Source organism: Miniopterus schreibersii (genome assembly GCF_964146895.1).
Source record: "Miniopterus schreibersii genome assembly, chromosome: 19".
NCBI classification, from domain to species: Eukaryota; Metazoa; Chordata; class Mammalia; order Chiroptera; family Miniopteridae; genus Miniopterus; species Miniopterus schreibersii.
In genome coordinates, this window is record NC_138119.1 from 2,636,916 (window position 1) to 2,651,727 (window position 14,812).

Below are 14,812 nucleotides of genomic sequence, written 5' to 3' on the forward strand. Positions count from 1 at the left end.
TCAAATTTTTAAAAACTTTATTCTGCAGTCACCAAGTTTTCCATTTGTCAGCTTAGCTGTAAGAGCTGCTATCTGAAACCAGAGCGCAACTGTACACGGCTGGCTGAGCATTTATAATTGATGATTATATAACCTCCCAGGACAGCCGCGTACGAGCCCCACAATTAGGATGTGGGCTCAGTAAGACAAGGAGGTCCAGGGCGAAGTCACTGTGTGGCATGTGCTCCGATGGGCTCTGGCTCAGAGGCACTTATCCCACCATTGCCAGGGCCACATGTCTGGAAGAAGTTCCCCCTTGTGTAGAGGTTTCATGAGGAAAGGCTGCTTTTCGACAGTACTGCTGATGGTGTCTATCTACAAGTTTCCTGCTTGGTCTGCTCCATGTGTTTACATCCTGACAACCGGCAGAGAACAGCAGCACTGGCTGGTGACATCAGAGGGAAAAGCTCGCGGCCACAGTAGACAGCATGGTGGCATCCACGTCGCTCTCCGTGGTCACTGTGCTTACTAGGCAAACCGAAAACCCGTTTCCTCTGTTACACAAACATGACACGAGCCCTGGGACTGAGATCAACCTCCACAGCAGACGTCTATGGGTGGGGCCCCTCAGTGCTCTGGGACCCCGAGCTGGTCTCCGGCAGAGGGAACAGACTCAGCATCTCCATCTCCAGTGGGTGTAGGCTGCCTCCCGTGATGATGAGGGAGTGCAGGGGTCCCCCCAAGTCCACAGAGCACATCTCCCGCAGCGTGCCAGCTGCGATCTTCTGGTCCTCAGCTCCAACCCGGGCCAGGCCAACACACAGTGTCTCCTCGGTGACCACTGGTTAACAGAGAGAGACACGGCCATTCAGTTCCTCGAACGCATTAGCCTGTCCAGCAGTTAAGCCTCAAATATTGTAAATCTCCTTAGTCATTCTCTGAGGACCAATGATCTAACCGAAGGCTTTTCTAAATTACCTGCATTCCAGAATCTCTTTATCGATCTTTCCCATCAGGAGTCAGGTGTCCAAAGGCAGTCAGCACCTTGAAACATACTGACCAGCTCATTTAAGGACCTCTCAGTAAAGATTTGCTGACCATCGACATTTTATTATATACTGTGTCTAGATGGCAGGACTATAAGGACAACTTTTCACATCTCTATCCCGAAGGAAACCAGCCCCGGTCTCAGTGCCGAGAATGAGGAAACACAGAATAAGTCTGTTTGCAGGACAAGCCTCACTACGGAGTCCTGTGCGCTATTTTCCTTTCAGGACAACTCGCAGCCTCAGAGGTTTGAGTTGAGGCTGGAAAATGAGTAGGATGTGCGCAGGTGACTCCGCCTCGGTGGCGGCGGCGGCCTTCCATCTCGGTGTGCGCGCCGGCCGCTCCAGCGTCCACACGCCGTGGTGGTGGGGGGGGGGGGTGGGGGTGTGTGTGTGTGTGTGTGTGTGTGTGTGTGTGTGTGTGCGCGCGCGCGTGCCAGCCGCTCTATCGTTTACACACTGCAGTACAGGGGAGTAGCGGGGACGGGATACAAGAGCGCTGCTGGGGATTTGAGTACCTGGATCTTCTCCTCGAGCTCTTCGGTTCCGAATGACCTCCAGAAGCTGCTGGGCTGCCTGGTTTATGGTCATATAGCGAGGAGGCTCGTAGATCTTCCGTCCCCTGTAGGTAGAACACCGGGTGCCACTGGTCGTAGCCGTGAAATTACATCCTGCTCATGAACACAGCGCCCCCAGGCACGCCCAAGCACCACACCTGCGTTGTGAGATGCAGAACCATGGACACAGTGGTCTCCTATCTCACTGCAACATTGCCAGAAACAAAAGCCCAACAACTTAAAAGATAAATGCCTAAAAGTTACCTTGATTCAAAGTGACACCTTAGACGAAAATAATCCAAAACGAGTGGCAATTTGTTCTATACCCCAGCTTAATCAGGCTCTACAGTATTTTCATTGCCCGTTTGAGCCCCGAATTCCTCTTTTCATTTCCTCCGATAAGACAACAGACTAAATAGTAAACACCTGGAAACCTTGGAGGGTAAAATCTGTTTAAGTCTGTGTGACTCATGCCTACAGTGTTGGCTCAACGACCATAATAAAAACAGAGCTGCTTACAAAAAGGTTGATATAATTATTTTACTCACTGTCAACACAACTCTTGGGTCAGCACTATCTGAGAGAGACAATGTAAGCCACAGCATAAATTTAAATTTTCTAGTAGCTTCTCAGTGACAGCCCTGTTTCAAGGGCTCCTCCCTCAGGTGTGGGAAGGAGCCGCTATTTGGATGCCGCTTCTCTAAGCGAAAAGGACTGTTACTCTCATTGGTCATGTGAGAAAAACAAGGCTCAGAGACAGAAGTCACTTGTCCAAGAGCCAGACTGAGGGCTCTCACCCCTGTCTTCTGACGCCCAGTTCATTCATTCATCCCACAAATAGTGCAGAGTGCCTGCCCAGTGCTGGCCACCATGCTCAGCAATGGACCCGTGAAGCCCAGGCCACGCCCACTCTGTCAGACTTTTTGTCACTACCTAATAATGATTAAAAGTGTTCCGGCTTTATCTGTAGGGACAGCTGATTTTTTACAATCTTCAGAACTGATGCCATGGGAGCAGAATCTATTGACTTGCTAAGGAATTAAAATAAGATGGGAGCACTCCCAGAACAAGACTTACTTCATTAGATTTTCCAATGACTGCTCCTTCACTTTGATGTCTGCAGGAGATTAAAATAAAAAATAGTTCTCTTTTAATGTAATTAATCACTGTACCCCAAATCCCACGTGTAAACCTAAGTTTTGGGGGAAATGTTCATTTCAAGTCTCCAAAAAGCTCACTTGAGTGTTTATGAGTCTCCCTCACGCTTGTATTTATCCACTTTTCAGTAGAAACACAGAGAATGGGAGCTTGTGGTTGTGTGAAGGTAATTAGTTAGGAAACAAATATGAGGTTGGCCCTGAGATCATCCTGAGAGGCTCTAATTTCCTCTTGGAAGAGAAGGCACAGGAAGGAGTCACACAAATACTGGCATGTACAGTCCCTAACAGCTAATCCGCATCTCTGAGTTCACTTCCACCAGCTGGTGACAGCACAGCCCCAAGTGAGAATCTCGTTATGTTCCTCCCCTTACCTGTTTTTCAGGCACCAGAAGGTCAGTCTCAATGCATGCAACATACATAGAAGGAAATTCTTACTACAGAAGAGACAAGACTTCTGCCTTCTCATGAAGGGTCAGGCCTGCCCTGATAGCTTATGAAGAGCTTACACTTTAACACCAAACAGTCATGAATGACCAGGGCTTCCCCAGCACTGGCCTGGACCAGGTACGGGGACGCCATGGGGGCTACTGCACAGAACCTGCCTTTGAGAAGCCCGGCAGCCCAAGCATAGATAGCAACATGATGCTTTACTCTCAGGCACTGGCACTCGCTGGACTGGTTGGTAAAAGCTAAGAAGGCAGATCCCTCCCCGGCCTCGAAGGGATTCAGTACACAGCGGCAGCAGCTGCTTCCTGCTCCACAGGCTCAAAACAAATGGGTCAGCCAGGGTTTGTTTTTGCAAAAATAAACAGAGTGCAACTGAGGGGTCTTGCTGATAGACTTCTGGTTCTCCTAAGTGATCATAAAAGTTTTTCTTAGAAAGGACACTAAAGACTCTGCTTGAAAAATACAGCAGAGATTAATCCCACATAGGTACTTCTAAATGTCCTTGGGACCAGTGATGAAAGTATTCTTCTGGTTTGAAATATCAGTATTTAACATTTCCACTTATCTGGACATACAGGGGAAAGTGCATATCTGTTACTGAAAACATGTCCTCCAGCACTACTGGGAGTGTAAGTCAACCTAGATCCCTTTAAATGGTACCTGTGAGATTTTTCAAAATCCAAAACAGCTATTAATCATTCACCTTGAACTTCTGAAGTGTTATTTGTGATAGTAAAAATTGTAATTTATTATTTCCCTCTTTTTTTTTTTGCGTTTTGAATTACATGCTCTACAGAACTGTATTTTAAAAAAAAGACAACCTGGGGATTTTAGGGGTGACTGCTTTGTAGCTGAACATCAGTGAAGTCCTCTCAAGCCTGACCAGTCTTAGTGTTTCTTTCTTGCCATAACACAGGCTGTAGTCACTCCTTTCCTTCCATGTCCTGATGTGTGAACTTCCCCTACTCATCTCAGAGCCAGGACCCAGCATGTGCAAACTTGTGGGTAGACACTCCACAAACGTCTCCAGGATACATGTGCTCACGGGCTCGCCCGCCACCACTCACCCACCCACCAGTCCATCTGAAACTACCCATCCTGGAAGTGTGTGGGCGCCAACTCCTTCATAAGACCTTTGCTCACTTCCCCTCAAATGTTCTCTGTTCTTGGAAATATCTATACAACTAATGCCATATTTTACTAAACTGTAATTCCATCACATAGATTGGTCTTATCTTTCCAAATACATTTTAAATTCTCTGTGGTTGCCTACCATGGTATATTCTCACTAATCCCGACAGAGTCTGGCCCAATAGCAGGCATTCAATAAGCACGTACTAATTTAAATGAGGAGGTTCCAGATGACTGAATGATGAGATCCATGGTTTGAGGACTTGGGATCAAGGTATCTCATACCGGGGGGGGGGGGGGGGGGGGGGGGGCAAAGGTAGGTTATAGCTGTATGGGAAACAGAGTTTATTCTTGTCTGATTATTTATTAATTACTGTATTACTTTCCATATGAACCACTGTAGACCTGCTTTTGCCCCACCCTGTACTTCATACCTTGTTCCTGCTTTTGTTAACAGACTAAGAAAGATATTGTTTAACTTTGTTTGCCTTTTCCCAGGAAAGCCAAGAAAAAAGGCAGCTCTTAGAAAGAGAGCTAGGGAGCCAGCATTCGGGTCTGTCCTTCCTGCCTCTCCACACAATGGAACCGAATTGTCCTTTCAAACCTCTCTGTGCAACATATTAGCTCCAGCTAGATTTCCAAACCCTGAGGGCAGGACCCACGTCTGACACTTCCTGACAGTCCCAGGAGAGCCCACCTCCACCCTGAGCATGGAGGAAACAAACACTCGGCAAATACCTGGAGACCGTTTTTCTAACTGCGTCTCCACAGCTTCCAAAAGATCAGTGCTACTTTCTCTGCCCTCCCCCCACTCTTCATGGCTCCACGGAGAAGTTCTGGAGCAGCTTGCCCGTTGCAGCTCTTCTCTCCCTGTCCTGCTGTAAAACACACACAAGTGTCCAAGTGCCCATGAGTGCCAGTTTTCAATCTCTCAGCTGTCATATACTTAAACCACAAAACAGTAAGACTGGTCTCTTTCCACATGAGAAATCCAAGGACAAAAACGATACAACTAATTACTTAATTAACAAAGTCCTAGATTGCTCGGACAATGAGCTAAAATAAGAAAACACAGCATAGCAGTCAACTATGAGATACAGGGAGGAGCATTCGTGGCCTGAGGGGCGCTGGGCTTCGGAAGCCGTGGAGAGGATGGGCATCTCAGGGCATGACGCAGCGCAGCCACAGGGTAAGTGGAGCAGAGCGCAGGTCTCCCGAGAGGCTGGGAGAGCGGGGCCTGCGGGCGGCCAGGCCGCTCCTTTCTCACTGCCAGCTGGCTACCAGCAGAGTAGGTCCACCCGACACAACATGCAGAGGAGAACACAGAACGACTGCGGCTGTGGCTCGGCCGCCTGCGCTTACCCAGGAGGCACAGCGTGTGCATCCCGTTCTGCCGGTTCTTTGCCACCTTGTCAAAGAAGCTCTCCGGTCTCCACGTGTCCGTCCAGAAAACAATGGACACCGTCTCTCCAAACTTATACAGCTGGGGGAAAAATCAAATCCTTAATTAATGATGGGACAATTCACTTTTTATTTTGGTTGTTAGCTATGAAAATATAAGTACTACTCTGTAAAAAAAACTGCAAGGGAAAACTATTGAAGTTAAAATTATATAGGCAGCCATACAGAAACACTCTGAAAGGGTCAGTATTTCAGGATTCCTAGAGGTGAATTCCCCGCTCAAAGAGAAAGGGACAGCCCTGGCTTGTGTGGCTCAGTTGGTTGAGCACCATTCCATGCACCGAGAGGTCACCGGCTCAATTCCCGTCAGGGTACATGCCTGGGTTGTGGGCTTGATCCCCAGTAGGGGGAGAGCAGGGGGCAGCCGACCAATGTTTCTCCCTCATCAATGTTTCTCCTTCTAACACGCTCTCCCTTCCTCTAGCTCTAAAACAACAACAAAAAATCAATAAAAACATACTTAAAAACAGAGAAAGAGACAGATTGTTTGAAAGGGAATTGAGATGTTAGCTGAACCATTCTGTGCACAGCGTCTCTGAACCGCCCAACTCGGGGGCTTAAAGGGAACCTCCTGTGAGCACTGCTTCTTAGACCCTGAGTTATGGGCACAGTCACTCCCACGGCCACGGTGGAGCAAACTTCTTCAACGAACTCCAGAGCATTATGCAAACAGTTTCACCACCTGGATGCCAGTACCTCAAAGAACAGAAGGGCCTATCTGTGTTGCACAACCCAACACTTACCAGTAAACTATGAAAAGCACTGGGGCAACACCACAGTGACGAGAACCGAGGCTTCAGAGCCCGAGCGGTGACCGGCTTGTAGGCGGCCTCTGCACTGTGACCATCTCCCCCCAAACTATGGATGCAGAGCTCAGTGTAGAGGCTATACACAGAGCTGCACACTTATTGTTTGTTTGTTTTCACCTGGAGGAAGCTTTCCACACAGCAGTTTATCTAACTCGATATTGGATTATGCTTTTATCTATTGAAGACAAACACTTGCCTCAAAATGAGCCATTTTTCTATATATAAGACACTAGTTAGAGTGAGAAGATACACAAGAAAGACAGACAGTAGGTAGCAAGTAATGATCAAAGATGAGAGGTGCAGGCTGTGTGTACTGTAGTTCAGCACGCCCCTCTGACAGAGCACCTGAAGGTAATTTCTGCAGAGAAAGGAGTAGGTGAGACCTTAGAGGGAGGGTAAGATTTAGATGGCAGCAACTGCACACTGGGGCAGACCAAGACAGTAGGAACAAAGGAACAGACGTGGGAAATCTTGGGCAATATTTAGAATGGCATTGAGCAACTTACCTAGAGACAGCGATTGCCCAACATGCCTATAACAAGTACTCTACTGCCTGAATCTTACCATAAGCCAATTCCTGTCCATTCCTGCTCCATAATGTACTAGAAACTGACTACTGATTTCTCTTCTCTATGAGTCCTCAACACCACTGCCACCGACATTCCCTTCACAGATGCTCTGCAAACTCCATTTCATAATTAGGCTTTAATCTTTTATTTTACATTCAAGTAAAAATAGTCACTTTTAAGTTAAAAAATATCTTCTCTGCATATGGAAAATTAGTAAATTTAACTTGCTAAGACCACTATTATGCCCCACACATTTTTTATGTATATGTTTATTCTAAATCAGATCAGTTAAGTGTGTGAAATAAAAGAAAGCTGAGCCAGCAGCTGTCAGAAAGCGCCACAGATCCACATAATCACAAGTTACTCTCTTTCCACACAATCTGGTTGTGGAGTTGGTTTTAATCCTCATGCATTCTGTTCAACATTGATGCACATGGATTCTGCTGACTCAGGAAAGAATGTGCACAGGCCACATGCGAAGCACAGAGAACTGGACAACTGGGTAGGCAGAAGACGAGGTTTATATTCTCACACAAAGATGAGCGGATCCACATAGGAATTAATGAAAGGATTACAATTTAAAGCTTGTAATTCCAAAGACAGGATCCAACTTGGGGGGATAAATACATAAATAAGTCATTCAACTTGGCAGATATTTGTTGCATATCGGTTATGTGCATGGCACTGCGATGAGGTGCAATGGGAGGGGTGACGAGTAAACCAAGGAGTCTGTGATACGGTAAACACACACAGACACAGACACAGACACAGAAACACACACACAGACAGACACACACGGACACAGAGACAGAAACACACACAGACACACACACAAAGACACGCTCATACACATGTCACTCAACGCTGTATTCAGGGTGGGATTTACCAGGACTGTTTGAGTAGAATGGCACAATCAGATCCATAATAAAAAACAACTATAAAGTGGGAGAGAATGATGTAAGGTAGCTATTAAAACAGTGATTAAAAGTTATAGTGGAAATGGAAAAGGAAGAAAAAAATTTTAATATGCCCCTTACTTATCAAGTGGTCAAAAGTAATTCCAAAGTGACTAATGGACTGGAGGGCTACGTCACCTGCAGAGCTCGCTACACAAGTTACCAGGTTTAGCCTCCTAAGGCTTGATCACTTCTACATCAGTCCCGGGACCACTGTAAGGCCCAGTGACTGCCTTGAAAACGGACAGTGAGAACTCCTTTGAGGTCAACATGCTGGTATCACAGTAGGAGTATCTTATATAAACAGGGAGAAATATGGCAATGATTGAGGCCACTTATGCAACTGCCAGAGAAAGTGGAAGCGTTTCATAATGACGAGAAAATTTTACAACCGTGCCCTGAAGTCAACCGCAACCAATAACACAGGGTTTGCTTTTTAATCATTAAAATGTTTTATTGTAATTACAGAAATAGTCAATGCCAGATTATGTGAGTTGTATTATTTTCTGCATTACTCTTGATCCCATTCTGAAAATTAACACGGCCCAGTGTATCTCATCCACTCTCTGACTGCCACTCCCAGCGGGCAGATGTCTCCACTGAGTGAACTCAAGGTCTGTTTCCTGAGCACTTACACCTGGAGTAACTCAGAGCCCGCCAGTGAGCATGAGCCGTGTCAATGTTCCTACCCATATTCATTAGCTTGTACTTGTCTACATAAAACTTCAAACAATCAAAACAGACATCAGAGATAGAAAAGACTGGTTAGTTTATCAAGCCTGCCCACCCTGCCAGCAAGAGCATGCAAAGGAAGTCATTCTACCGGTTCATGCTATTTTAATGACGCTTATTACTAATAATTACAATGACTGTTTATATTATGTGGTTTCATCCTAAAATCAGTTAAAATTATTTTTTAAAGCAATGTTTCTTTTCCGAAAGGGAACTGGGGCTCAGAGAGTGATGTTACCATAACCAAAGGCCAATACTATGAAGCTAAGCATTCTGTTCAGTTCAGTACACGTCTCCGAGCATCACAACTGCGAGGTCAGAGCCCCGCTGGGTGCTCTGAGAGACAGGTGAAGAGAACCTGAAGCCCTGTCCTCGTGTTTATCGCCTATTAAGGTATCTATGACAGTGAACACATATGGCTACTATGATCCTTCCAAGAAAAGTACAAGATAACATGGAACAAGAAAACATGTTTCATTTAACCCCCAGAATGAAGACTGTTGGGTTAAAAATAACTTTACACACTAATAATTACAAAGTTGGCTTAAAAGCCTACCAGGCACTGGCTTTTGACTTTTATAGATTCTTTAAGAAATGCTGTACCACAGTGCCCTGAGGCACAGAGAATAACACTGTGTGGAAAAGCATGGGCTCAGCAACACACAGCAAGCCACTTGGGAGACAGTAAAAAGGCTTTGGAAAACTGAATCGATTTAATTAGATTATATTTGCTTTTTATGTATGCGCAAATTAATGTAAGATTAAAATATTTCTCTAGTTTAATTCAATGGTCTATTCCTATGGGGGGGGGAATCTAAATTATAGAGAAAAAGTATAAAAACTTTCAGTATTAAAAAATTTAGTATACACAAATGCAGTATAAAATAATAATGTCTTATAGTTTATGAAATATAATAAAATCTACTTGCAATTTGTAGGAAAATAAAACATTTTTGCTCAGTGTCATTAGAAGCCATTCCCTCTGTGGGCTACCTGCAGGCCGCAGCAGCCCACGGCGCTCATGATGGAGGCATTGTGGATGACCCGGCAGGAGATGCCCAGCTTTGTGGCTCTCAGGAGCAGGTCACTGTGCGTCGTAGCCCTGGAGTGAGAAAAGACTGGGTTGGATTCAAATAACCAATTCACTTTTTAAGACAGCAGAGCCATAATATTTCATGAGCTCAAGTAGATCAAAGTGTCGGGCACTGCTCTTCCTCAATTCCTGGGCTTTCGGCAGGAGAAGTATAAGTCTGCACACACCCTTCATACGCTGAACTGCACCTGACCCACTTTAAGCAGCCTTGGCTGTTTCCTTGCTCTTCTGTCCCGTGAACACCTGCCGACATCTGAGGGTGTGAGCTCAGCAACTGAACTCTGGAGCAGGGTTGTCAAACGTTTTGGTCTTAGGGCCAAAATTATGGCACAGACAGACCTACTTCTTGATCTCTGCTATATTTTGACGGTTTTGTTTTGTATTTAAAATCCAACACGGCAGAATACACAGAGCCTTTTCACAGCCTGTCAATATTCGTCTTTCTGTACTAGAGCTCTAGTGGACAGACTCTTGGTCGGATTCCACACCTGTCTAGCAGTCTTGGTATTTATAACAGTCTTCCTATGTGTAATTCGTACATGTGCAAATCCTGCCTGTTGCCTTACCTCTTTTGAGCTAAATCTAATGATTATAATTAGACAGATTGTGGGGAAGAGCGAATATATGGGGGTAGGCAAAAATAGGCTTACGGTTGTAATAGAAATAAATACAAATGAACGAATAATGATACAAGAATAAACTCTGTGTTTCACATACTCACAGCTGTACGCCTACTTTTGCACACCCCTGTATATAAATATAAATATGGAGACTCTGAGATGTGCCACATCAATTCAGAATCTCATTGCTAAAGAGGCCTTTTCCCCCTGAAACCCCCGGGCCTGCTGGGGCTGGCAACATTAGCATGTTTGAGAAACTCTGGACAACGCATACCAAGTAGGAAGATCAAGGGCTTACACCCCAGGAGGCCGTCACAGACAGATTAACAAATGCCCACCAGGGAAGCCTGTTTCTAATCATACACAGAAAATAAAAACTAGTATAAAAAACCACCATTAATTTGATTTAGAGTAGGCTTTTAAAAAACAACATGAATGCCAGTTGTAAAAAAAATGTTGTTAATATCATAGCCAACAGAATCTTACAACTTATCACTAAGATTGAGGAAGGCTGAATTATTTACTTGGTGAGTAATTTAAATAGACGAGCAGAGAGAAAATCAGGTTTAAAATGGCCTCTCTTTGTATCATGAGTTCATTTAAAATGACCAGATGTGGCTGGTGCACTGTGAAGATTTAACGACCTGGCCAAGTGCTTTGATTTTGTGAAACTGACATACGTATGCTTAACTAAGGAGAGCTCTGCTGTAAAAATTTGTGACAGAAGTTGCATCTATCACCTGACTGCCTAGACGACACCACTGTCAGAAAAAGGGCAAAACTGGTCTGAAGCACAGGCTTACACCAGTACCCTAAGCACACCCGCCTCAGGCTCGGGGAAGGCCTCATTTACGGTGAATGGAAAGCGGGTGTGTAAAGACGACATTACTGCTTCTAGGCATGGTGCTCTATCACAATCATATAGCCACCCACACACACGCGCACACACACACACACACGAGGTTGTGGATAGAGCCACATGCCCAGAAATACAAGCCCCGGCTTCTGGGCTTCGTCAGTGACTGGATGATGTGACATCAGGTGACTCTGAGGCTACTTGTTCAGGTGACTGTAAGCATTGTAGCACCATCAAGTCTGGAGGTTTCGGTGAGTCCAGGTGTCATACAGAGAAGATGGGATTTTGCAGGAACCACTGTGATAGCGAGAAAATCCTACAAGGGCTCCAAGACATTTTCTATATAGGATTTTAAAATACCCTTATTTTATTTTACTATTTTGTGGCCAAAAAAAGGGGGGGAGGTTGGAGAAGACAGGTACTGCCTTTGGAGAAAGTCTTACTTTTACAGGAAACAGTGTCAGAGGCTAAAATAAATTATTTAAATATTTTAAAATGTCTGATTATCCAGTGTCATTTGCAACCAAGCATAATAATGACACACAGTCCCTGGCATGTCATATGGATATAAATTACTTTCTTCCTGACAGACACATGCACCCCTAACTCCATCCTTTTGAAAAATATCCCTGGTGGTGGGCTCACAGTGACTTAATCGTCCTTATGTTTTTTAAATCTGTGACATAACTCTTGGGTCACCAGTTGGAGACAAAGACTCTTCTGTTTGGCTTGACATCAGAGATTGATGGTGCCCCATAGGCAAGCGGAGGCCCACCTCTTTGTAATGGGGAGGAACAGGGCTCCCAGTGGGTATGAGAAATTGAAATCTGAGGTTTGACAGATGATAAATTCATGGCAGGTAAAGTGACAGCAATATTGCTAAATATGAGATAATTAGAAAAGGGAAAAAAGGCCTAGACAAAGGAAGCAGAAGATGCTTGCAATTTACCTGCAAAACAAATGGCAGGTGTAATATGCTTATTTAATAGCAATATACTAGCTAAGCCATTGGACGCCCTCGTGATCTCCTAAAAGAACAGTGGAAGCAATGATGCAGGCTTTAGAGCTGACACTTGATAAACAACGCAGGTGATACACATGGTCACACCCTTGCCAAGCAGCTCTTCATCAGTATCAAAGATAATGAAAGTTTAAATGACAAAATTTTAGACAGAGCCTACGTAGACAGAGTCCCCCATTACAGCCTGACAGGTAGAAGATTTTGGATGTAACAGGATGACCCTTACTGATTAGGAAGAAGTAAATACAGTTGAAATTCAGACGCCTGCTGTGACTCACCCAAAAGGATCACCGACCACCAGGAATGCAACATCGCTGACGTCTGCGTCCTTCAAAATACTGTCTGCTTCTTGTTCCACCTCTTCTCTATCAGCAAGAATCAGTTTCCTTCCATAGAACTCTTCCTGTGGGTGTCATCAAAATGAGACAGCAGGTGACAATTGGGACACACACACACAACAATCTTTGTCTGGGGCTGGTGTAGATTTTGGCAATTACTCAAACACAGAGTACTGAATACAACTCATCAGTGAGCTAGTAGTCTACATCAAGTTGCAATTAAACTCTGTCTTTGGGGTTCTCTTAATATCCCAAGAGGGGGTCGATCTCCACACATCTGAGGCTTTTTGCATTTTAAATTTACCTCTCGATATGGATCTAAGACACCAGGCAGAACACTGTAGGATGAACAGAGATTATGTATGTATGCATGAGCCTTCCTTCAGAAACACAGTAATATGGAATAGCTATATTAAACAATAATTATAAGCGTACACGGTAGTTTGGGTTTTATTAACTTTTCCTTGGGAAAACCTATGGGACCCTAGCTAAAATAAAAGGCAGCATCAATGAGAAATGAGTGAAGATTACGATTTAGTTGCTTACAGAAGCAGTAAAGATTCCCATCTAATTGCAGGAAAGACTAATTTAGAGCAGTACTTCGTAGTTTCTGCTGAAAAAGGAAGAGCGGCAGCGGAAGGAGAGAATTCTAAACGTACAGGAAGCCTCCCTACAAAGTGCTCTGGGAACTAACCCCTGACGTCAGCTCTGGAGAAGATGTCCAGGAGCTGACCTTCACTGGAGGGCAGCATGCGGGGAGAGGGGGGCCTGGTGGGCTGGCGGTCAGGCTGCAGTGGGTACAGCTACTAAGCAAGATCGTGAGTCTTACAACCGATTCCCTGTGCAGTGACGTGTAATTCAAATACAGTCAAAGTGCATGCACTGCTGAATGATACTATTTCTTACATGCTGAGATGTTTGCTAGTCGTAAGGATCACGTTCGTTACAAGGATTATATCGTTCAGTCCAAGGTTATAAGGATCGCTGTAATGGGAGGGAGCCTGAATTTAACCTCTCCTCCAAAACTTAATGACAACCAGCTATAACACGATACCCCAACACCTGGTGCGGTGACTACCAGCCGGGATCGCTCAGTACATACAGGTGTTTGGGTAGGAGCCTTACGGGAAGATGCTTATAGAAAAGGAAGACGCCTCTGGATTGATACAGACAGAAAGGCAATTACTGTTCCCTGTGGAAAGACTTCCAGCTTGGTGTCTGGACATGTAACCAGCTCCTTAAGGATGAGTGAGCCCCCTCACCAGCCCTCCACTCAGACAGTGCTGCTTGGCTATCTCAGAGGTAAGGGGTCTGCTAACCATGCCCTGGGGTGTAAAATAACCTTCCTTTCCTACTTTCTGGAGAAAGCGCCGAGGTGAGACTTGTAAAGCGAGACGAAGCACCCTTTCACTCTCCCCCTCGCTTGGTTGGCCTACGGGTCCCGTTCTCCCCAAATCCTTAAGGAGCCGGGGATGCGTCTGAAAGGGTCTGACAAGCAGGCCTGCGGATTCGGTTGCGCGGGGGGCACGGCACCGGCTGCGGGCGGCAACCTTCCCCGGGGCGAGGCCTCGGCACCTACCAGGGCTTCCTTCCCTACGGGCAGGACCGAGGTGTAGGCCTCCAGGTACACCCGGCGGCAGCGCCTCACAGCCTCCAGGCCCTTGACGGTGATGTCCTGGGCATCTCCCAGGCCCAAGCCGATCAGGTAAAGCATTTCGAAGTCCCGGCGGAGAGAGGCTGCAGGACAAATGAACAAGGAACACGGGCGTCGGCGGCGCCGCGGGCACCAGGAGGCCGGCGATGGACGCGAAGACGAGAACCGACCCAGCGCCAGGGGAACCGCAGGTCCCCAGGAGCGAGGCTGGCGCACCCCCCAGGTAAGGGCCGGGGTAAACGCCCCTCAGCCGCCCCCCGCTTCTCTCCTCACACCCACCTGGAAGCGGGCGACCACCGGGCCGCGGCTGCCGAGCGGCGGGTTCGCGACCGGCGGGACCCACGCCGCCCGCTCTACCTGCGGTGCCGCAAACGCCGGCGCCT

The 14,812-nt window shown here is 46.1% G+C and overlaps 1 protein-coding gene across 1 annotated transcript; it reads right to left on the bottom strand.

Moving 5' to 3' along the window:
- DPH5 (diphthamide biosynthesis 5) lies at positions 1 to 14,804 on the bottom strand. The gene is made up of 8 exons (XM_081121708.1): positions 14,709 to 14,804; positions 14,355 to 14,512; positions 12,716 to 12,840; positions 9,841 to 9,949; positions 5,683 to 5,803; positions 2,660 to 2,699; positions 1,544 to 1,647; positions 1 to 820 (listed from the first exon to the last, which is right to left on the bottom strand). Exons 2-8 carry the CDS (start codon positions 14,487 to 14,489, stop codon positions 591 to 593), a joined length of 864 nt encoding a protein of 287 aa, XP_080977834.1. The 5' UTR covers positions 14,490 to 14,512; positions 14,709 to 14,804; the 3' UTR covers positions 1 to 590.
- Between the last annotated feature and the right edge of the window lie 8 nt (positions 14,805 to 14,812).

Bases quoted from the DNA above. Each gene is read 5' to 3' on its own strand.
- DPH5 (XM_081121708.1), bottom strand. From the start codon at position 14,489: ATGCTTTACCTGATCGGCTTGGGCCTGGGAGATGCCCAGGACATCACC. The intron at 12,841-14,354 runs GTAGGTGCCGAG...TGACACCCACAG, and splicing joins CCGTAGGGAAGGAAGCCCTG to GAAGAGTTCTATGGAAGGAA. The intron at 2,700-5,682 runs GTAAGCGCAGGC...AATCTCCTGCAG, and splicing joins GCACACGCTGTGCCTCCTGG to ACATCAAAGTGAAGGAGCAG.